The 21,623-nt window shown below is 47.2% G+C and overlaps 1 protein-coding gene across 1 annotated transcript; it reads left to right on the forward strand.

The window, feature by feature from the left end:
• The first annotated feature begins 745 nt into the window (after window positions 1–745).
• Window positions 746–17,625, forward strand: HNRNPL (heterogeneous nuclear ribonucleoprotein L). Its single transcript, XM_060257538.1, is given in 14 exon segments — window positions 746–862; window positions 864–989; window positions 5,580–5,698; window positions 5,781–6,018; window positions 6,409–6,494; window positions 7,232–7,328; window positions 8,499–8,571; window positions 12,105–12,176; window positions 12,261–12,541; window positions 13,842–13,963; window positions 14,060–14,261; window positions 14,982–15,039; window positions 16,504–16,599; window positions 17,298–17,625. Coding segments are annotated over 14 exon segments (1,731 nt in total). The 5' UTR covers window positions 746–760; the 3' UTR covers window positions 17,357–17,625.
• The last annotated feature ends 3,998 nt before the right edge of the window (window positions 17,626–21,623 follow it).

Consider the following 21,623-nt stretch of genomic DNA (forward strand, 5'->3'; position numbering starts at 1 on the left):
TCTCCCGTCAAGTCAAGGGAGACTCCCATGATCCTTTGCCCTTTCATAGCCGAGGGCGGTGTCTTGTGAGCGGACCGTTGAAAAATCCCGCCTTCCATTGCTTCTTCTCCTAGTTATGCGATTCTATTGGCTGAATGTAAGAAGAAGAAAAGGGAGAGACCTACAGATGTATTTGCAAATTAAAATAAAGGCCAGGTTAGCTTTGTCCAATGATATTTGGCAAATGGAATAACTGATAGAAGAAAAACCCAATGAAATTAATTTGAGGAGACAATGAAATCTCTTCCAGTAGCAAATAAAGCTGAGGGCGTTTTCTTTTAGTTTTCACCCAATCATTTTTAGCGTTATAATGATGGGCATCCCATGTAACCAATACGATCACAGAAGCGGCTCCTCGCGCTCCCGGAGAGCCAACGGTTTTCTGGAGAAGAAGGAGGAGCTCCTTGAGAGGCAATGCGGTGGGGCGGGATGCCGGCAGGAGAAGCATCTCTTTGACCCAATAGCTTTGAAGGGGGGGCGAATGGACGGCGGTTTCGGCCACACAGACCACGCCGGAGGACTTGATAAGCAGACCCAACAGCGAATCAAAGTGGAGGGCGGGAGTGCCTGGACCCAATGGCGGCGGAGGGCGGGCAGCAGGTAGGCCGAGCTCTTTTTGAGCCCAATGAGGGCTCTGCCGCCGCTGAGTGGCAACGCGCGTGTCCAATAGAAGGTTGCCTGAGGAGGGAGCGAGGGTGGGCTTGGTGTATTGCAAGGCGCCATGTCGCGGCGGAGGTGGCGAGGCTCGCAGAGCGGCGAGGGCGGCGGTGGCGGTTCAGGCCGCGATATGGTGAAAATGGCAGGCGGAGGTGGCGGCGGAGGAGGAGGGGGGTGGCGGCGGTGGCGGCGGCTCGGGCCGCTACTACGGCGGAGGGCCTGAGGGCGGCCGCGCCCCGAAGCGCCAGAAGACGGAGAACGCCGACCACGGGCCGGGGGGAGCGTCCGGCGGGGTGAGGACGCCTGTGGGGACGGAGGAGGGTGGCCTGCGAGAGGGAGCTTCCAAACGGCCCGGGGGGAGGGGAAGCGTTGCCAGGTCCAATTCAAGAAATATCCGGGGACTTTGGGGGTGGAGCCAGGAGACTTTGGGGGTGGAGCCAGAAGCAAGGTTGTGACAAGCATAACTGAACTCCAAAGGGGGTTCTGGCCATCACATTTAAAGAGATCGAATGCCTTCCCTCCATTGGAAATAATGGAGGATAGGGGCACCTTCTTTGGGGGCTCATAGAATTGGACCCCCTGGTCCAATCTTTCTGAAACTTGGAGGGTGTTTTGAGGAAAGGCACTGGATGATATGCTGAAAATTCGGTGCCTCTACATCAAACGACAGCCCCCCCCAGGGCCCCAGTTATCCGCGGATTAATTATCCATTGTACTCTGTGGGAATCGGTCTCCATAGGGAAGAATGGAGTGTCCAGCAGACATTTCCCGCCCCTGCTTTCTGGTGACCCTGAAGCGGGTGGGGGGGGGGGCCTACAAACCTGCCCCCACCTGGGGATTTGCAACCCTAGAGGGGAGCGTTGGTGGGTTCCTTGTTGCGACCTCCAGCGCATTACTAATGCGAGAGATAGAAGGGAGACAAAAGTAGAGTTGCCAAGTCCAGTTCAAGAAATATCTGTGGACTTTGGGGGTGGGCCCAGGAGCAAGGTTGTGATAAGCATAACTGAACTAAGGGAGTTCTGGCCAGCACATTTAAAGAGACCGCAGGCCTTTTAAATGCCTTCCCTCCATTTCCCTCCTTTGTAAATAAGGATAGGGGCACCTTCTTTTGGGGCTCATAGAATTGGACCCCCTGGAAACTTGGAGGGTGTTTTGAGGAGAGGCACCAGATGCTATGCTGAAAATTTGGTGCTTCTGCCTCTAAAGACCCCCCCTCCCAGAGCCCCAGATACCCACCGATCAATTAGCCATTGTTCCCTGTGGGAATTGGTCTCCATAGGGAATAATGGAGTGTCCAGCTGACATTTCCCTCTCCCCCTGATTTATGATGACCCTGAAGAGGGGGTGGAGCTTCCAAACTGGAGGATCCCCTGTCCCCATCTGGGGATTGGCAACGCTAGACAAAAGCAAGTCTCATTTTTTCCCCTCTTTCCTCCCGGGTAAGAGGCTAGTGGAGCCTCCGCGGACAGGAGGAGTCTATCAGAGGCGGAGCAAGATGCGCATGCGGAAAGTGGAGAGGCGAGTGGGGGGCGGGATCTGGGAAGGAAGGGGCTTTATTAAGGGAGAAGGAGAAGAAAGCATTTCTAAGGAAACCTGGGGAAGGAACTTACCTTCCGTGCTCTCCAGTCCAGTTTATTTAATATTTTTATAGTTCACGTTTTTCACTGACTTATAAGGATGCTTTCACACATAACACTGAATAACTTCAGTGTTATTCAGTCCACTTCAGTGACTATTTGCAAGTGGAATTTGTCAGTTCATGCAGTAAAATCCAGTTGCAAAGTGCATTATTTACTGTGTGTGAAAGTGCCCTAAGTTAGTGCAGTTAGTATTTTATTTTTTACATGCATGCATATTTGTACGTGCATGCATATATAAATGTGTGTGTGTATATACACACACACATAGGTATGATGTGCAGTGAGTCATCTAAGTTTGCAGAAATCTGAATAAAGCATGTTAGACATGATCTAGAGTACAGGTATAAAGCAGGAAAACCAATGCATCGACTGGAGGGTAGTAACATAATATTTCTTACATCTAATCAGTTATTGGGTTATATTTTTAGTATCTGTTTTTACACGTACTTAAAAGGAAAATGTTTGTGGTAGGTATCCTGCTCTGTCTTCTTGAATTCTTCGCTAGCAAAGCAACAGCAAGTTTCAAACATGTTAAAAAGCAATACAACAAGGTTTAAAAGGGAGAAAAAAGTTTATATGGTGTTTTAATACTGTTTTCTATAAGGAGGTTCAGTGGCGTTTTATTTTCCCCCCCTCCACGACTTTGTTTCTACCACAGTGCTTCCAGATAGGTGTCAGTGAGTGAGTGGCCCAAGGTTAGTCAGTGTTTTGGCAATTTTGACCTGGGTTGGTCATCTTCATCCTCTTTTCCCCCAGTGTGTCATTGCCCCATTTTAGCTGCATTAGGCCAGGAAGATGAGAAAGAAAAAAGCAGCAAGCTGTTACGTTACATGAGGAACAAGAGATTGGGGGTGTATCAACAAAGCCTAAATCAGTTAATGGAGCATTTATACATTGAAGACAGATTGTTAGATTGGGCTCCAAAAGAAAGCATATTCCTTCATGCTTAACCAAATATTTTTAAATTGTGGAGTTTGCTGGTACAAGGGGCAGTGTTGGCCACAAATTTGGGTAAGTTGGAAAGTTGATGGATTTGTGGAGGATGGGATGGGTCTATGGACCACTATAAGGCACAATGGTCAAATGTTACCATTATGTACAAGAGCAGTATAGAGTGCGGGGAGGGGAAATAATACTTTGTGTGCAGTTACATTGAGCTGGATTAACTGGAGGTGGGCAGTTGTTTAACTTTCCCTAGAAATTATCAGATTTGTGGGTGGTGGGGTTATAAATCGTGATGGCTACATGGATCATCCCATTTACTCTTAGGTCAGACAAGAAGTTGTTTTTCATGGCATGTGGCATAAATTCTGTACCAGACCATGTAGTGATCTTTGCATATTTGAGATCACTTGAAGAAGGGATTTGATAACAGTCAAGGAGGGTAGACCAGTTGTTACAGTCTAATTTACCTCACAGGGTGGTTGAGAATAAAATGGAGGAGGGGAGGACTACATATTACCTTGTGAAACCAGTACGATGATTGGCAGACTGGGAGAGCTTGCTGTCCCTGCGTCCCATCCCCCCCCCCCCCAAAAAAAATACAGATAGGGGAATCTCTTTCCTTTGACGCTATAGATGCAGCCCAGCAAGACTAGCAGGTATGAGGAAGCCAAGGATACAAGAACTTACAGGACAAGGTCTTGTGTTGAAATAAATTACCCACCATTTAGGCATAGCCTGTGGAAGGTCACTGTCCACTGCTAGTATTCTGTTTTATGAATCCTGGTATTGTGTCCATGTACTGCGTGAGGAACTTCTCCAGCATGGGAAAGAATCGTCAATGCGGAGTGCAGTGAAGAACGTCAGAGCACAGAGAATCAGCATTTGTCAGTTTGTACTGATTTTGGATAGTGCTTTCTGCTACCTGTATTATGGGGGCGCTGCAAGAGAATCAGCCTGCAAAGGAGGCTCTTGAGCTTCTGGAAGCTTTGGCTTCTAGGTGGGAGGTATGTGCGACGTTTCACTCCTGTAGTGATAAAATCATTAAGCAGCTTTTTGGCAGTCTAAGTATATTTGTGCACCAAGGCAACAGCTTCTCCAAGGAAAAACTTTTTATTTCTGTTAGATCTGACTAGAGAGAATGATTCTTTAAAATTATAAATAATATCGGGGGGCGGGGAGGAGCTTTTCTCACAGGAGGCTAATGATGGCTATGCAATGTTTAAAGCAGAACTTGTTCTTTTAAGAACATGAGAAGAGCCTTGCTGGATCAGACCAATTGTCCATCTAGTCCACACAGTGGCCAACCAGTTCTTCTGGGCGACCAACAGCAGGGCATAGAGACTGAGGCCTTCCCCTGAGGTTGCTTCCTGGCTCTGGGATTCAGAGGCTTTTTGCCTCTGAATGTGGAGGATCCTCTCAGTCACCATGGATAGTAGTCATTGATAGAGTTATCCTCCACAAATCTGTCTAATCCCCTTTCAGACCTGTCTATTCTTGTGGTTATCACTACATCCTCTAGCAGCAAATTTAACATTTTAGTCCCTCTCTGTGTAAAGTAGCATTTCCTTCTGTCCATCCTGAACCCATGGCCTGTCAGTTTCCCTTGAGATCTAGTAGTTGGCGAGAGGGAGAAAAAGTTTTAAGTTTCTCCACCTCATGCATAATTTTATAAACCTCTATCATGTCATGATTCAGGTCAGCAAAATTAATGCAAATAATTGCTTTTCTATTTGAAGTTATGTCGGAAGAGCCTAATCTGGCACACACACACACAGCCCGCCACCCTAGGCAAATGCATAGGTCCAGGGCTTTTTGTAGAAAAAGCCCAGCAGGAACTCAGTAGCATATTAGATGACATCTAATATTAGCATATTAGGTCACACACTCATTAGCATATTAGGCCACACCATCTGGGATAATCAAGTGCAAACTGAACTGTGACTAGCTTTTCCAGGCCCTGCAGCAATTCTTGCTGGCCAGCCAGGCCCCGGGGAGGCTGCCGCACAGTAAATTTGGGCCCTGTGATCCCTGCCTGGCCCTGGGGAGGCTGGGCCCCATGATCCTCACTGGCCAGCCAGGCCCCAGGGAGGCTGCCACATGGCTCGGTTCTGTCCAGCAGTCCGTGAGGGGCACACCAAGTGACCTTTATGGCCCTCGGGATGGAGGTTCCCCACCCCTGATCTGTGGAATGGTTTTGCATCTCTGTGGCAGGGAACAAGAATTGCGTTGCTGCAGCTGGATCTCCAGTCGTCACATAAGTGAGTTGTGTTAATGAGGCTTTTCCTGTCTTTTCTTCAGGAGAACTATGACGATCCCCACAAGCCGGCTGCTTCCCCCGTTGTCCACATCAGGGGTCTGGTTGATGGTGTTATGGAAGCTGATCTTGTGGAGGCCCTGCAGGAATTTGGCCCCATCAGGTCAGTCTTGGGCAAATGAAGCGGGAATGATGGGTGGGCATCTTGCAGGCAATATAAACAGCAGTTCTTCTTCTCTCCCAAGCTATGTGGTGGTGATGCCCAAGAAGAGGCAGGCCCTGGTGGAGTTCGAGGACATTCTGGGAGCCTGCAACGCTGTGAACTACGCAGCTGACAACCAGATATACATTGCTGGGCACCCGGCCTTTGTCAACTACTCTACCAGCCAAAAGATCTCACGTCCTGGGGACTCAGATGATTCCAGGGGGGTCAACAACGTTCTGCTGTTCACCATCCTGAATCCCATCTATTCCATTACAACGGTGTGTAGCTGGGCTTGCCAAGAGCTCTGAATGCTTGGCTTGGCCAGTGTTGACCATTACATGCATGAAACACCAGCACTTGCTTCAGGCACTGCTGACGAACACGGATCAGTTAGCATATCTGCTGTCAGGGTAACGGCCAAGCACGCAAGTCTGTCAAGTGCAAAATTGATTTGGGTTCTGCTGGTGTGGCAGGGTGGGCGAGCACAGAGTTTCAGTGCATTGGCAGCTGTGTGTAAATCCAGCGTAAGCAGGTTAGTCTGCTGTCTTGCCTAACTGAGAAGCACAAAGGAAATCCTGTGCATTGACAGCTACTAGGAATCTATGGGGGGGAAGGTTTTCTGAAGATGCCTCTCTTTGTTTTTAATCTTTTATCATATTCTTCCATAGGATGTGCTGTACACAATCTGCAACCCGTGTGGTCCAGTACAGCGGATTGTTATCTTCAGGAAAAATGGAGTCCAGGCTATGGTGGAATATCCTTTAAAAACAAAACGCTTGTACTTAGAAGACTGCCGTTGCTGAGTCACATCGGTGTTTTTAGTAGAATCAAATTGTTGAATCCTAGATATGTTTCTGTTTGGGTTCCCTGTCTTTGCGGGGGTGAGGAGACCTCTATTTTCTGTGTTACTAGAGAATAAGGGTAGATGGCATGAGGGTAGCGAATGTTCCATTTGCTTGGAGATGTATAAAGTAGCTGTCTGATTCAGACAGCAACTGTATTTGTTAGCTGAAAGGATTTGTGCCTGCACTGGACAGTCTGCTTTGGCTTTACCAGTCTGTGCTTTGTAACTGAACCTGCATTGACCATTTAGTATACATGTAAACATTAGCAAGATATTATTGCAGGCTTCTTGAATTCACATTTGACTGCTCGCTCATTGTAGTAGTTCAGACCCAGGGTTTCACTCGTGCCCTGAAGATGCAGCCTCCATGGCAGGTGTGGGATTCATTTTACTTCCCTTGTAGTTAGTCTTTCTCAGAGGAGGCGGCAGACAGACTACAGATGCAGGGGGTGGCTTCCGTTTTGAAGGAGTGCTGTCTTTTAAGCTGGAAGTGGATGATGGGAATGTCCAGAAGGCAGGTCTTTAACAGTGGAACAAAAAGATGCTTCTGTGAGTGTGGAGAACAAAGGAAGTCATTCCCAGCCCTTCTGACTTGGATCAGTTTTGCTTGACTTATGTAAAGCAACAGTTTCCTTAACGCTTTAAACATTTGACTCGGTGCAGAGTGCACAGAGAGCGAAGGCATCTTTGAATGGGGCTGACATTTATTCTGGTTGCTGTACTTTGAAAATAGAGTATGCGAAGGTGAGTGTAGACAAGCCAGAAAAGAGATGGTGCCCTGTGTTCATGGAAGGGTCTGTGGGTGCATGTGTATATTCTGCTCTCAAGTGATTCCGTGCTCTACCTTAATGCATTTGAAGTAGATGATAGTGGATTTATATCCCACCTTTCACTCTGAATCTCAGAGTCTAAGTGGTCACAATTTCCTTTACCCCCCCCCCCCCCCCATAACAAACACCCTGTGAGTTTGGTGAGACTGAGAGTGCTTTCACAGAAGCTGCCCTTTCAAGGACAACTGCTGCGAGTGTGATGGCTGACCCAAGGCCATTCCAGTAGCTGCAAGTGGAGGAGTAGGGAATCAAACCTGATTCTTCCAGATAAGAGTCTATGCACTTAACCACTACACCAAACTGGCTTTCACTTTGAAAGGACCAGCTACAAGTGATGTCTCTCTTCCTGTTAAGGAAGGTGGTTTCATATGGTTCAGAGTTGCCATTCTCTTTTTAAAGAGAAAAACATGAACTTCCTTGCCTTGAAGCTTCCCAGTCTGTGTTCTGGGCCTTTCCATTTCTGCCAACAAGTTGTGAATACCTAAGTGTTTTCACAATGCTGTGGCATTAGCTAATTTGGCATTGCTTCTAGTTGAGAGGTAGGGTGAGCGGGATACCATAGAAAAAACATTAAGTCAAAATTTTAAAGAGACAAATTTGCTTGTGGAATTCATGGTAGTTCTGAGTTCAGTCTCATCCCGAGTCATTTTCTTTCAGGTCATAAGATAAAGAGAGGTATTGCTTGCAGACTTAATGTATGAATTGTCTTATTGCTAGAAAAAATACACTTATTGATGCGTGTAGGATTGGCTGCCAGCTGTGATAATCAGATATCAATGTATTGGTAGTTTGTATCAGATAATTTGGATCACCTTGGAGATGGCCAGGGCTGTTTCTGAGCAGGAACACGGTTCCGGCTGGCTTGTCATCAGGGGGTGTGGCCTAATATGCAAATGAGTTTCTGCTGGGCTTTCTCTACAAAAGAAAAAAGCCCCAGAGATGGCTGTAGCTTGCTGGTGTTGAAACACAAGAACAAGACATTGGGCCAGTTGGTCTGGCCTAGCATGTGCCTTACATAAGGTGTTTGGGAGATGTGCTTGCTTGTCTGACTCCTTTGCCTAACTTTTGTTTGGTTCTTCTCTAGCCTGCCCGCTTGAATGTGTTCAGGAACGACCAGGACACGTGGGACTATACCAACCCCAACCTCAGTGGACAAGGTAACCATGATAGATTGCTGTGGTGCCACACACAAACCCTCGTCTTCTCCCATTGAGTAGCACACTTCATAGACCTGATTGGTGTGATGTAATGCCATTTGCCTGCTCTCTACTGCAGTGCCTGATCTTGAAAGTTTGGGGCTCTGATATTTTTTTTTAAAGGGGGGCATTGTTGGGCCTTCTCAGAATGGCCTGTACAGAGGCACTCAGCAGTCGCTCAAAGTGCAGGTCTAGATAGTGACAAAGGGAGTTGTTGTGGGGAGTAGCTCTGTCTGCAGTTTGCAGCCTCCTGTCTTGAGCCTAGTGTTGAAAACTGTCCATGTTGTATCACGGTTCCTAGCCCACCTGTGGCAGGAGTAGAGAGCTGGAAATACAGAACACAGTTAAGAGAAAAGCGACTCCTGAAGTCCAACTTCAGGACCCCAGCCTCTGCGTGCATCCTCTAGAAGCCAGGTCTGCATGAATGGCACCAGTAAAACCGCTTTTGGAGTGATGGCCCAGAAATGGTCTTTATCCTGAGGCTGCTGTTTCAGGGAATGGCTGTCTTCAACCATCTGGAAAGCAAAGCAAATGTTTTCCCAGTGCCAGGGCATCATTTATGGCCTGGAGCCAACTCCTGAGGCCACAGCTGTCCAGCACTCTCGCTGTTCATTGTGTCGAGTGAGGGGAAAGAAAGGTTTTGAAGACCTGTTTGCCACTTTGCTGCAGCAGATGCTGGAGTGCAGTCTTTTGCACAGCTAGCCGTTAGTGCCTGGAATGAAAAATGGGGCAAGCAAGTTGCTCTTCGTAAGCTCGGGGTCCCCAAACTGTAAGGAAACCCTTGTCTTGGCTTCTGAAGGCCAAAGGAATGGCAGTCGTCTGGTTCCAGATTACACATGCATCGGAGGGCAACCTGCCCCTTTTGTGTGCTCTTGTGTGATGGTGACAAGAGCACAGCATAGCTGAAGGGAGGAAAGGGAGTCACAGCGCCACAAAAATGGCAAAACTGGGATGCGTCCATGTGCCCCTGAGAATTGGGAGCGGAGTAGTCCATGCTCGGAGAATTCAGAAGGATTGCCTGGTGCCCAAGGCACACAGTTGGGGGAGAGCAGATGAAGGAAATTGATCCAGTAGGATGGGGGGGTCTGGCAATTTTTGACCCTCCTCAGCCTAGCAAGGCAAGCAATGGCATTACATGACTTGACATGAACATGACTCACTTTCTCCTCCAAGGTACATAACTAGAAGATGTGCAGACTGGCAGAGGCTAGTTTGGCAGGGCCGTGCAAAAGTTAGCTGCCTCCTGGGCCCCTCCGCCTTGAGGCTGGGCAGAGAGGAGGTGCCCTAACCTGGCCTTTCCCCAGCTCTGAACCAGTGCCTTTTCACACACGAACCCTGAGGGAACCGTTTTACTGCTACAGTGGAAGTCCAGAATTTGCCGGTGATCTGCCTGAGCTGCACACTCTTTAACACCACACAGTGTAGGAAAAAAAATTGTCAACCTTTCCACTAGCTCTGCCTGGAGAGAACATGCAGCCATCTAGACGTACTTGAAACGCAGCAGATTGAGTTCATGTTTCTTTACATCAAGAACACAACACCGTGAGATCCAAGAAACATCTACAAGCACAAAGAGAGAGAGAGAAAAAGAAAGAGAGAGACAGAGATGCATCAGGCCACGACATTCTTACAAATCCAAACCAGACCACAAAATAAAAAAACCCAAACCAAACCTTGAACCCAAGAAATTGTAACACAGAAACTAGGAAAAACACAGACCAGAGGGGGTCTCAGACAAAAGGCGCCAGCGCTCTTACCGGAGAACGGATAGATTCCAGAGGCCCTCCAAGACATAAGAGGCTCTCCACATCAACACGGTTTGGTTTGGGAGAGCAGTTTTATTACTCCTCCTTTCCTGCAGTCCTCGGGTGCAACATTTATCAGCGCCAAGCGGAGACAGACAAAAAAAAAAAAAACACCAAGTCCCCTAAGCCCACAGCTCCCTAAAAGCTGGGTGTGCTTTCTGCTCCGGGGGCACTTGAGGTCCAAGGCACATTCCATTAACAGAGGAGAGACACGCACATGGGAAAGACCAACACAGCCAGAAGCACCAAACCTGATTAACAGCACATGACAAAACCCTCAAGAGAGACGCAACACGGAAGGGACACTCATTTATTACACCTTGTTATGTCCTTTGTTGTTGCTTGATACCATCTGAAGACAGACAAACAAAACAAACCAAACATCTGTGAGCCCTTTACAAAAACTTTTTTTTACTTAAAATTTTGTGTCCGCTTGGTGCCTTTGACTTGTCTTTGACTCTGAAACCATGTAACGCAGGGTCGCAGTGTATGTTTGATGGGACGCCATCTTTCAGAACTGTGCTTACACTGTTGAAGCGTCCAATGGTAAGAGAATTGCAGAATATGTATGTGACAATGGAGATTGTACTGTGTACTCCTGCTGTGTAAGTAGCCCTTTTAAATCTTTGTACTGAATTGTTGAAATAAAACTGTACATACAAACTGCTTTTTAAAAAAAACCTGTAAAGTTGAAATTGTTTGGATCGCTTTAAAAATCTTCTGCCTTGTACAGCCAATTGCTTGTGTGACTTTAAAAAAAAAAACTTGATGGACTGCCAATTTGCTTTGCTGCCCTGTTCTTCAGTCAGTCCCTGTATCTTTGCTGGGGCAAGGGTCTGGTGGTGTCCTGTCTTTCCCTCCCTTGCCTTAAATTGATCATCAGAAGTACTCATCTACACACCTGTTTAGTCATGAAAACAGGCAGGTGTCTTTCCTTTCTTGCAGTTCTTCTCTTCTTCCCTTCCCTCTTCTCTTGGGGGAGTTGAGTCATCTTCCTTTGTATCTGGCCTTTTATAAAGCAGCTGTGTTCAAACAGTGCTTTGGTGTTGTTTTAGTTTTTAGACAGGCTGTGGTACAAACTGAATTCCCATCTTTGGCCAGCCATGGACATTTTGATGCTGTCTGAGGCCAACTGCAAGTCCAGCAGGGTGACCAGGAGGGCCATCCTAGCCTCTTAAATGCCGTGCCAGTCTATAAAGTGTGACCGACTGTGCGTGATGCAGTGTGTATTTTGTTATTTCATTTATGCCATGCTGTTCTCCCCACTGGGGAGAGGCTTACAACATTCCCCCTTCATTTTCACAACAACCTTGTTAGGTAGGTTAAAGGGGGGTGTTGAATTGGTCAGCCCTTTCATGGAGGAGTGGGGAATTTTGAGTGTGGCTTTCCCAGATCTGGATCCTGTCTGGGATCCTCTCAAGCCACTACACCACTCTGTAGTAGGATTAGGGCAACATGGCTTCCGGTGTGGGTGGCCCATTGCGCCAGCCAGAGGGGATGAGTCTCCGTCAGGAAGCAGATCTAGTGCGCCTTTTCAGGTCCCCGCTGTCTTTCAGTGACTGGTACCGAGGGTGCTGGAAATACTTAATCTCATTAGCTAAATAGGGCATAGCATCCAGACGTGTCCCAGAAATACAAGCTGCGTGCTGCTCCTTTTAGTATACCAACACCTCTTCTCTTCCTTGCTAGGTGAGCCAGGCGGTAATCCAAACAAGAGGCAGAGGCAGCCCCCTCTCCTCGGCGATCATCCTGCTGAGTATGGTAAGTTGGCTGTAGACAGCGGCTTCGAGAGGTGACCTGTTCAACTGTCTGGGATCCTGATCTTTGTCGTCCTCTCTTCTCCAGGAGGGCCTCATGGTGGCTATCATGGGCACTATCATGACGAAGGCTACGGCCCTCCACCGCCACACTACGAAGGAAGGCGGATGGGCCCACCCGTGGGCGGCCGCCACCGGGGACCAAGCCGCTACGGCCCTCAGTACGGACACCCCCCTCCTCCACCGCCACCCCCAGAATTCGGCCCCCATGCCGACAGCCCTGTGCTGATGGTCTACGGGTTGGACCAGTCCAAGATGAACTGTGACCGGGTCTTCAATGTCTTCTGCCTGTATGGAAACGTGGAGAAGGTGAGTGCCTGGAGCGCTGCTTCCCCTGGGAACTGCTGCATGCTGCCTTTTGGTTTGGGATCAAGCTCTGTGGCCACATTTGGAGCTGATTTTAGGACTGCGGTCCCCAGCCCATTTGTCTTTGGAATTCTGATACAGGGTGGTGGGTGCAACCACAAAAGGGCCAATGTTGGAGGCAGACCACAAAATGGTCACCATGGCAGGTAGAGCCAGCCACCCACAGAGAAAGTCCCAAGTGCAAGGGATGAGGAGTAAATTTTAAAAATCCACTGGGGAGCAGATGTCAGAAAAAAATGAAACCAACACTGTTGTGACAGCTGTTGCTGAAAAGTGATTTTAATCTGCACAGCCAGTCAAGCCTCCAGTGAGCAATCAGAACCTCTACTGAGTAAGAGATCATCCAACCCACTTTTTAAAAACACTTGGATGCTAAAGGTGGTGTTGAGTGCCATGGGCCATACCAGTGTTCTCTCTAAGCTGAGTTAATGTGAGCTAACTCACAGTTTTTTTGGCCTCTGGATCACGTTTGTGACTTAGCTTAGGAAGGATGGCCCCAGAGCAAACTAATTTATGTGTTGGCCACATGGCTCACTCACCACTTTAATGCCAGTAGCTCACAAAGTAGAATTTTTGCTCACAAGACTCCACAGCTTAGAAGAAGCGATGGACCACACCACGTTAGGGCTCTTGTTTTAGGCAATGGGGCAAATGGCACATAGGAGTTCTGCTTGCCAGTTCGAGGGCATGAGTGGTTTGTTCCTCTTCTGTGGAGCCTTGTTTCATCTCTTCAATACCCTTGCTGCTGCTTAATATTTTGTTACTGGATTGTGCAGCAAACAGTCAGACTCTTCTGTTTAATGTTGTGCTGGCACTGGTTTGGTTGGTTTAGGGGTCTGTTAGCTGATTTGGGAACTTCTCTGGCTGAGAGGCAGGATATTTCTGTTTTAAAATAAGGAAATCGTAACTTTCCACTATGCCTAGACTGCAAAAGGCCTGGTATCTTGCCCTGCAGTGTGTGCTTTTAAAAAACAATTCAAATGGGGCAAGGAGTAACACAAGCGGATAGAAGCACATTCTTACAATCATTTGGTTCTTAGGTGGCAAGTGACTGCAGGAAGGATGAACGTGAAATTGCTTGGGTTGGGGGTGGGGCTTGGATCCACATTCTGAACCCAGTTTCCAAATGGTAATGTTTATTTTTTGGCATTTTAAGCAAGTCCGACAAGCTGTAAAGCAGACCCTGTCTCTACCCACATAGTCCATGTTTAAATAAAGGGGTGCTTTTTAAATATATCATTAGGTGAAGTTCATGAAAAGTAAGCCTGGAGCAGCCATGGTGGAAATGGCCGACGGCTATGCTGTAGACCGAGCCATCACCCACCTGAACAACAACTTCATGTTTGAGCAGAAGCTGAATGTCTGGTGAGCATTTCTCCTCCTCCATCATCTGCCCCATCTCCTCAGCTGAAGAGCTCACTTCATCCTCCTCTCTCTTCCCCTCTCCCCGGTTGTCTGCAGTGTGTCCAAGCAGCAGGCCATCATGCCTGGCCAGTCCTATGGCCTTGAGGATGGTTCGTGCAGCTACAAGGACTTCAGCGGCTCTCGGAACAACAGGTTTTCGACACCGGAGCAAGCAGCCAAGAACAGGATCCAGCACCCCAGCAACGTGCTCCATTTCTTTAATGCTCCTCTGGAGGTGACAGAGGATAACTTCTATGAGGTGAGAGCTTTGATCTCACGGCCTGTCCTCTGGAGGGCTCAGCAGGAGCAAAGATGGGTTTTGTAGGGGAAGAGAGTTGAGCACTTAAGCTGCCATGGAGCGACTCTCGTGAGCTTATGTGGTCTGTGAAGGGTAGTGGTGGGGGAGATGATGTTAAGCTGTTTTCCTGTGTGTGACTATCGTACGGATGCATGTTGGTTCTGGCTGGAAGGGACTGCATGGTACACTGAAACAAAAAATCCTATCAAAATACAAAAAGAACTTTTAAGGCTGATTTGCTACAAAAGAACTGTGTAATAAACATGAGGGAGTGCCAGGGTTTTCTCTGAGGCAGCTCCAGTGCTCTGGATTTTGCTACTACAAAGACTGTCACTGTGATGTCAGCTTGGATATACGTTGTGGTTTTATTGTAGCAGTGTGGTGGTTTTATTTTTAATGAACGTGATGTAGCGTGTTGTGTAATGGGCTTGGAATCACTGGTTGAGGAAAGAAAATTTGCCTGCCTCTTAAAAACGTTGCCATAATTGTGCTGCCTCATTGTTATGAACATCTTGTAACCCACTGTGTTTATGTACACTTTAATTCAATGTTTTCTGTAAAAGAGCATCTCTGGAATTTGCAGACTTGAATGTATGGGTCATGGAACAGTGTGTGCATTTACACAAAAGTGTCTTATTTGAACAGTTGCATTGTCTCACAAATGAATCTTCCTTTTGTCAGATCTGTGATGAGCTGGGGGTGAAAAGACCAGCCTCAGTCAAGGTGTTTTCAGGAAAAAGTAAGTGCATGTACAGTTTGCTTTGCCTTAAAATTTCTGCCGCTTGGAAGTGGAACTTGTCTTGATCTGCAAGTCAACTGAATTAGCTGTACTTGGACGACCTGCTTGAAGTTTTTGCTTGAATTCTTTGAGTAAACTTCTGCCCGTGACCTTTCTCCTGATCCAGGAATTCTTCAAAAGGCCCTGCATTGCTAGGCCTTCAGAACACTGCCTCATAACCTTCCTGGGGGGAGCTCAAAGAACCCCCGTTTTTATTCAGGGGCAAAGTAACATGACTACAGCTTGATGTAGGCAAAGAACTATAAAAGATTCCCAAGGGAACAGATTTCTAATTAATTTTCTGTTATAAAAGCAAAAAAAAATCAGCATTTCCAGTGGCACTTGCAGGTGAGAAGCAAGAACTTTTAAGTAGCAAAAGTCATTCAAAAGTAATCAAGTATGGGCTTCTACCCAAGGATACCAGATCTTAAAACCCAGGCAAGGCATGAAGCTTGTTTTGTTCAGACTGTCTCCCAGAATGGAGCTGCTGTAGGAACAAAGAAACCAGAAAATCGTGTAGGAAACCTTACCCCTTATTTGGTTAGTGTTCATCCAAGTGCATACCTTCCTCTAGGAATAAAATGCTTCAAGATTTGCTGAAAATACAATTTGGAAACTTTGGCTACCTCTAGAGGTCTTTACCTAAAGAACCAGTCTACTTTGTGGGTCCCCTGAGAAACAGCTTATGTAATTTCCACATTTTACCTTCACAGATTTGTGAGTGAAGCTGGCTAAGCAGAGAGAGACTGGCCTGAGGTCACCTGGTGGGCTTTGTGGCAAAGTGTAGATTTTAATCTAGTTTTTCCCATTTCTGGGGAAACCATGACTTGCCCTCTGAAATGGTTGTTGTATTCAGAACAAGGTGATTTCAAAGCCCCCTCCTCCAGTGTTATGATGAGGCAGAAGGCAATATCTGAAAACTTGTCCTTTGTTCCCACTGGCATAATGCAAAAAAACCCAAGGAGTTTCAGCTGTGGGTGACGCACAAGAATGGAGTGTCACCTTCATATTGTAGATAAATTAGGGTTTGGCATGTATGTGTATGCAGAGTTGGAAGTTCTGAACTTGATTTTACCTGGCCAGGCTTTAAAAATCCAGTGAGCAAAGTTTGGAGTGCAGATCACATTCTTTCTGGAATAGCTGGAGATGGGTAGCTGTGTTTGTCTGTCTGTAGCAGGAGAGAAGAGCAGCACCAACAAAGTTTGTGTTGGGGGTATGACCTTTCGTGAGTCACTGTTCCTTTCTTCAGATACTGCTAGAATGGACTCGCATTCTTGCTGTATCTGAAGAAATGTGCAGTGACTCACGAAAGCTCATACTCTGACACAAACCTTGCTAGTCTTTAAGGTCTTGCTGGATGAACTCTTGCTCTTTTCTACTGGAATACCTCACGTGTGTTCTTAACTGTTGATGTGTCTTTCAAAGGTGAAAGGAGTTCCTCTGGCTTGCTGGAGTGGGAAACCAAAGGGGATGCCCTGGAAACTCTGGCATTCCTCAACCATTACCAGATGAAAAACCCAAGTAAGCCTCTCTACATGCTGGGGGAGGGGAAGGGGATTGCATGTTGAGGTTTTGAAAGGATTAGAAGGTTCATTAAGGAGAGTGGAAACCCTTTTTTCCTAAGCTCTTTGCAAGTGCCTTATGCTCCCAGTGGCATCATAAGGAAGATGAGACCCGATAGCTTTCTAGCTGCACTTCCTGAAACTTACTACTGGTGATAGATAGGGCATTAGATGCTGAATTGCCAGACTGATGGCTGCAGTGCAAGAATGGTTCTGATGCCTTCTGGTACACACAAATGCTGGATTTTGGCATTACTTGTTTGTGGTTCCCACATCTCCTGGGAAATCTTGGGTAGCAAAGAATAGGATTTGGGGTGGGTGGGCAGGGTTTGTGGGAACTCTGCTAACAAATTGGACCAGGTTTTTCATAGGAGCTCATGTCTGTTAGGAATGCAAGACCCATCTTCACAAGCCTTAAGTCTTGGCACCATCTCTGCTTAACTACTTAGCTTTTCATCAAGGAGCTGAAGTCAGCCAAGCTGGGTCGGATTAGTCCTGGATATTCTGAGCATGGGAAGCTTGTTGGATTCTCTCCCCTCCCTCCCCCCCCCCCTTAACTGCCAAAGCCAGGCAATATATAAAATCTGCCTTAATCAGGTTGTCCTGATGAGAAAAAAACCTTGAGGTGTCTTGATCCTTCTAACTCTCTCCCCCCAGATGGGCCGTATCCTTACACACTGAAACTCTGCTTCTCAACCGCTCAGCATGCCTCGTAAGTTTTGTTTCGAGTCCCTGCCCAGGAAGGCTTCCTCCGTTATTTTTCCCTCCCCCCCCCCCCTTTCTGGCAATGCACCCGTTTTCCTTTTTTTTTAAAAAGAAAAGAAAAGAAGAAAAGCCTGAATAAGCTGAGAAGGAAAGCTCTGCGGCATTCAGAAGACTCCTGATTTTAAAACTTACTGTACATGTGACTTGTTTTTTTTTCCCCATTCATACTCTGTGCTGCCTGTGCTGTTTAGCACTCCTTAATAAAGCTGTTTGGAAAATATACTCTGGTCCTAGGTGTGGGTGTGCCCTTAGACATCCTTTTGAGCCCTCTACCACCTTTGTAATTGGAAACAGTTTGTCCAGCCATCTACACTTGCCTAGGGTTAAATCACACAAACTTGTACACTTATTTATGCTAGCCCTGTTGACGCATTACAATGAATGCATGTACAACCAGCCATGTACTTGCACATATCTCTTTGTAAGAAGGATTGACCTGCACCTTGCTGTACCTTGGGATCTTTGCTAGAAGATTCTTCTGTAATGTTTGCTGATATTTCTTGTGGTCCTTTGTCCCTTTTTATTTTAGGCACTGGTTAACCAGAGTAGTATAAGATGGTTTTGGTAGCATTTCTTCCGAACTGTCTAGACCAGGGGTGGCCAAACTTGCTTAACATAAGAGCCTCACAAAATAAATGTCAGATGTGTGAGAGCCACAAGACATGAACATCAGATGCTTGAGAGCTGTGAGACAAGGGAGGAAGGAAGGAAGGCAAATAGATGAGGGTGGGAAGAGGGAGAGGCAAAAAGAAAGCAACTTTAACTCTAAATGCCTTTTCCAAGCCAGCTGATAGGGCAGTGGGGGCTTCTAGAGCCAAACAATATGTGTGAAAGAGCCACAGTTTGGCCACCCCTGTTCTAGACAGTTATTCAATAGATGGAATTTCAAAAGTACAACACATCTTTATAGAGAATAAGGTGGAAGTGTATAGTTTGTTGATCCTTTAGTTGCATGAAAATGCCAGACTTTATAATGGAGACTATTAGGCAGCTGTTATTATGTTCTCTGTTGTGTGTCTTTCCCTCTCTCAGGGTACATAATACACCTGAGGTTAATGTTTGTGTTCTCCAGTCTGGCCTCCTCTAGGGTACAGACTTAACAGTGGATTTTTTCAGAGAACCGCACTGATCTCTTTTCCTAGGGATCCTGGGGCTGGGTGGGTGTCTCCCTCATAAGTCCTCTGATCACACATCTCATCTTTTTTTCCTGTTCCCCACCCTCCAGCCACCAGCTGTTCATCTTCGCAGTTTAGAACCCTTTTTCTCAATTTCACACTTTCCCCTCTGCTCTGTCAATCACAGAGGTTAACCTTTTCCTCAGGCTATACCTTTTGGAATCACTGCAGCCTCAGTCCATATTTTGCCCAAAAGCATTGGAGGGTGAGCAAACAGGCTTCGAAAGCTTACCTGAAATCTCTGAGCAAAACATTGACATCCTGATAGCTTAAGCTCAAGAGGTGGGATGCAGAAATCCTGAGCTCACCAGAGGGATACCTGTTTGAGTTGGTGTCAAAGACTTGCATTATTTTACAGCTTTGTTAATTTTGTTTCAAGCCTACACCTGGGCTTGCCCTCGCCTGGATGGCCCACACTAGCCTGATCTTGTCAGATCTCAGCTGCTAAGCAGGGTTGGCTCTAGTTAACCCATCAAATAGGAGACCAGCTCAGGATTTCCAGGGTTGCTATGCAAAGTAAGACATCTCTGTTGAGTCTCCTGCCATGAAAAACTTATGGGGTCGCCATAAGTCTGCTGCGACTTGATGGCCCTTTACACACTGGTAAGGGGTGGGGAGTATTGATCAAGGCATGCATGGGGTGATGGAGCCCCTGACACCTGCTTCTGCATGAAGTCTCAGGTCATAGATTCCAAGGAGTTAGTCTGTTGCTGGAAAAATAGCAAAGGCCAGTAGCACCTAAGACTTAACAAATTTTATTGTATCAAGCTTTTGAGAAAGCGCTCTCAGAAGTCTTGGGTGTAATTGGCCTTTTAAAGTGGCGCTGAGACGCACATGCGGCTGAGTCCAGTTGCTCTAGAGCTCTTCAGACCTAAGCATATAGAACGCCTGGCAAGTGGGTCTGAAGCAATCTTTGAGCCGGTCGTGGTGACCTTGGTGGTTACTCTTAATGTTTTAAGTACCGTAACCTTTGGTTCTTGTAACAGAGGATTTAATACTTCAGGCCAGTTTTAAGAGGTTAATGTTCTTTAGTAGCAAAGGGATTGAACTGGAACAATTCTGGTGCCTCTGAAAACGTAACACTGGAGGAAAAATGAATTCCCCTTGAGTTTTTTAGGAGGTGGAAGGCAGTGGGCTTGCAGACCTGTAAGGAAACTTCTGGGGTCTGGTTAGTGTCCATAGTTTGGGGGTGGGGGTGAGAGGCAGGGATGTGGGACAGATGTGATAGGGATTGGAAGGAAACTCCACCTTAGCTATTTTGTTTTCAGAAGTCCTTTCTATTACAATACAGGGATTGCCTAGTAAGCTGGTCTACTGTAAGAGTTAAGTTGAACAAAGCAGGAGTCAACTGCACCTTTAAGACCAATTATGATTTAGAACGAAAGCTTTCGTGTGCTCTTAAACACACTTCATCGGACGAGGAATCCAGCACAGTGAGCAAAGCCATGTGTAGCTGAGCAGAGCCATACATAGTTGGTAGGCAGTGGCCCAGAATGCAACATGGTACAGATTTGAGAACCAATGACAGTGAAGTAAAATTCTGGTAGGCAGAGGTTTAGAATATAAAGTGGTACAATGACAGAATAGTAAAATTAAAGAATTGAGCAAACCTTTGAGTAGCATGAGCATGCGAAAGCAACAAATCGGCAGAATGCAGTAAAATTAACAAATTGAGCAAACCTTTGAGAAAATTAAGTGTCACACTTGGATGTGGAAGATCCAGGTTCAGATCTTTAGCTCATGGTATAAAGCTTGGATCAGTCACATGCTCAGCCTGGCCTACCTTATAGGGATGTTGTGAGGGTAAATTGGAGGAAACTAGTTTAGGGTTCCCACCAGAAAACTCAAGATGTAGAAGTAAAGGGGAGTGGGACGAAATCTCGTAAACTTGTTCCACGCCCGGGGGAATGGGCGGTTTGACGGTTTTCCCAGCGCGCCTGAAACGTTTGAGGGGCCAGACTGCTCCACGCGTGCAGGAGAAAGCGAGAAGGAATGGAGAAGATTGCAGTGCTGTCACAGAACGACCAAAACTCCAAGTTTTGCACTTTGCAGGGAGCGGAAACAGTCATGGAACAAGCTCCCCACCCCCGCCTGAAACGGTGCGGTCCATCACCACGTGCCGCGCGCTCACCTCCCTGGCCTGCTTTCCTAGCCCATCTCCGACAGGGGGCGTGCGCGCCCTCCTTTTCCCCGCCTTCCCGCTATTTCTGAGGGAGCCGATTGGCTGTGCCGTAACCCCGTGCCTTCCCGCGCTGGAGCGGACGGCGGCCATCTTTCTTAAGGGCAGAGCCTGGGCTTTCTTCAAAGATACGCTAAGAAGGACCGGTCTGTCAGGTGACCGGCCAGGGGAGGAAACTGTCTAGCCCTCCCACTCTCTGGTGTTCGCCGGAGCTGCAGCGAGCAGAGACAGAGGAGCCTTCATGGCGGTGGGAGGCGCAAGTGCTGCACTGAGGGGGCTTCTGCACAGGCGTGAGTAGGAGGGGGGGGGCTTCTCACTCCCTATTTGGCCATTTCGACCCTCCCGTGAGCCCCTAGGGCAGGGGTGGGGGACCTTTTTTCTGCCAAGGACCATAGCGATATTTATAACATCATTCGCGGGCCATACAAAATTATAAACTTAAAAAACAGTGCTCTGCCGAGGCAGAATGATTCAGGCCAGCAAAATTAATACAAATACCGTAATTGTTTTTCTACCTGAAGTCATGTGGGGAGAGCCTAATCTGGCACACACACACATGGCCCGCTGCCCTAGGTAAATGTCTAGGTCCATCAGGAACTCAGTAGCATATTAGACCACATCCCCTAATATTAGCATATTAGGTCACACACTCATTAGCATATTAGGCCACACCATCTGGGATAATCAAGTGCAAACTGAACTGTGGCAGTAACTTTTCCAGGCCCTGCAGCAATTCTGACTGGCCAGGCAGGCCCCAGGGAGGCTGTTGCACAGTACACCTGGGCCCTGTGATCCCTGCCTGGCCCTGGGGAGGCCATCCCAAGCAGGCTTCACTCACCTTGGCCACACACACCCCCACCCCGC

This window comes from Heteronotia binoei, chromosome 17 (assembly GCF_032191835.1).
Source record: "Heteronotia binoei isolate CCM8104 ecotype False Entrance Well chromosome 17, APGP_CSIRO_Hbin_v1, whole genome shotgun sequence".
NCBI lineage: Eukaryota > Metazoa > Chordata > Lepidosauria > Squamata > Gekkonidae > Heteronotia > Heteronotia binoei.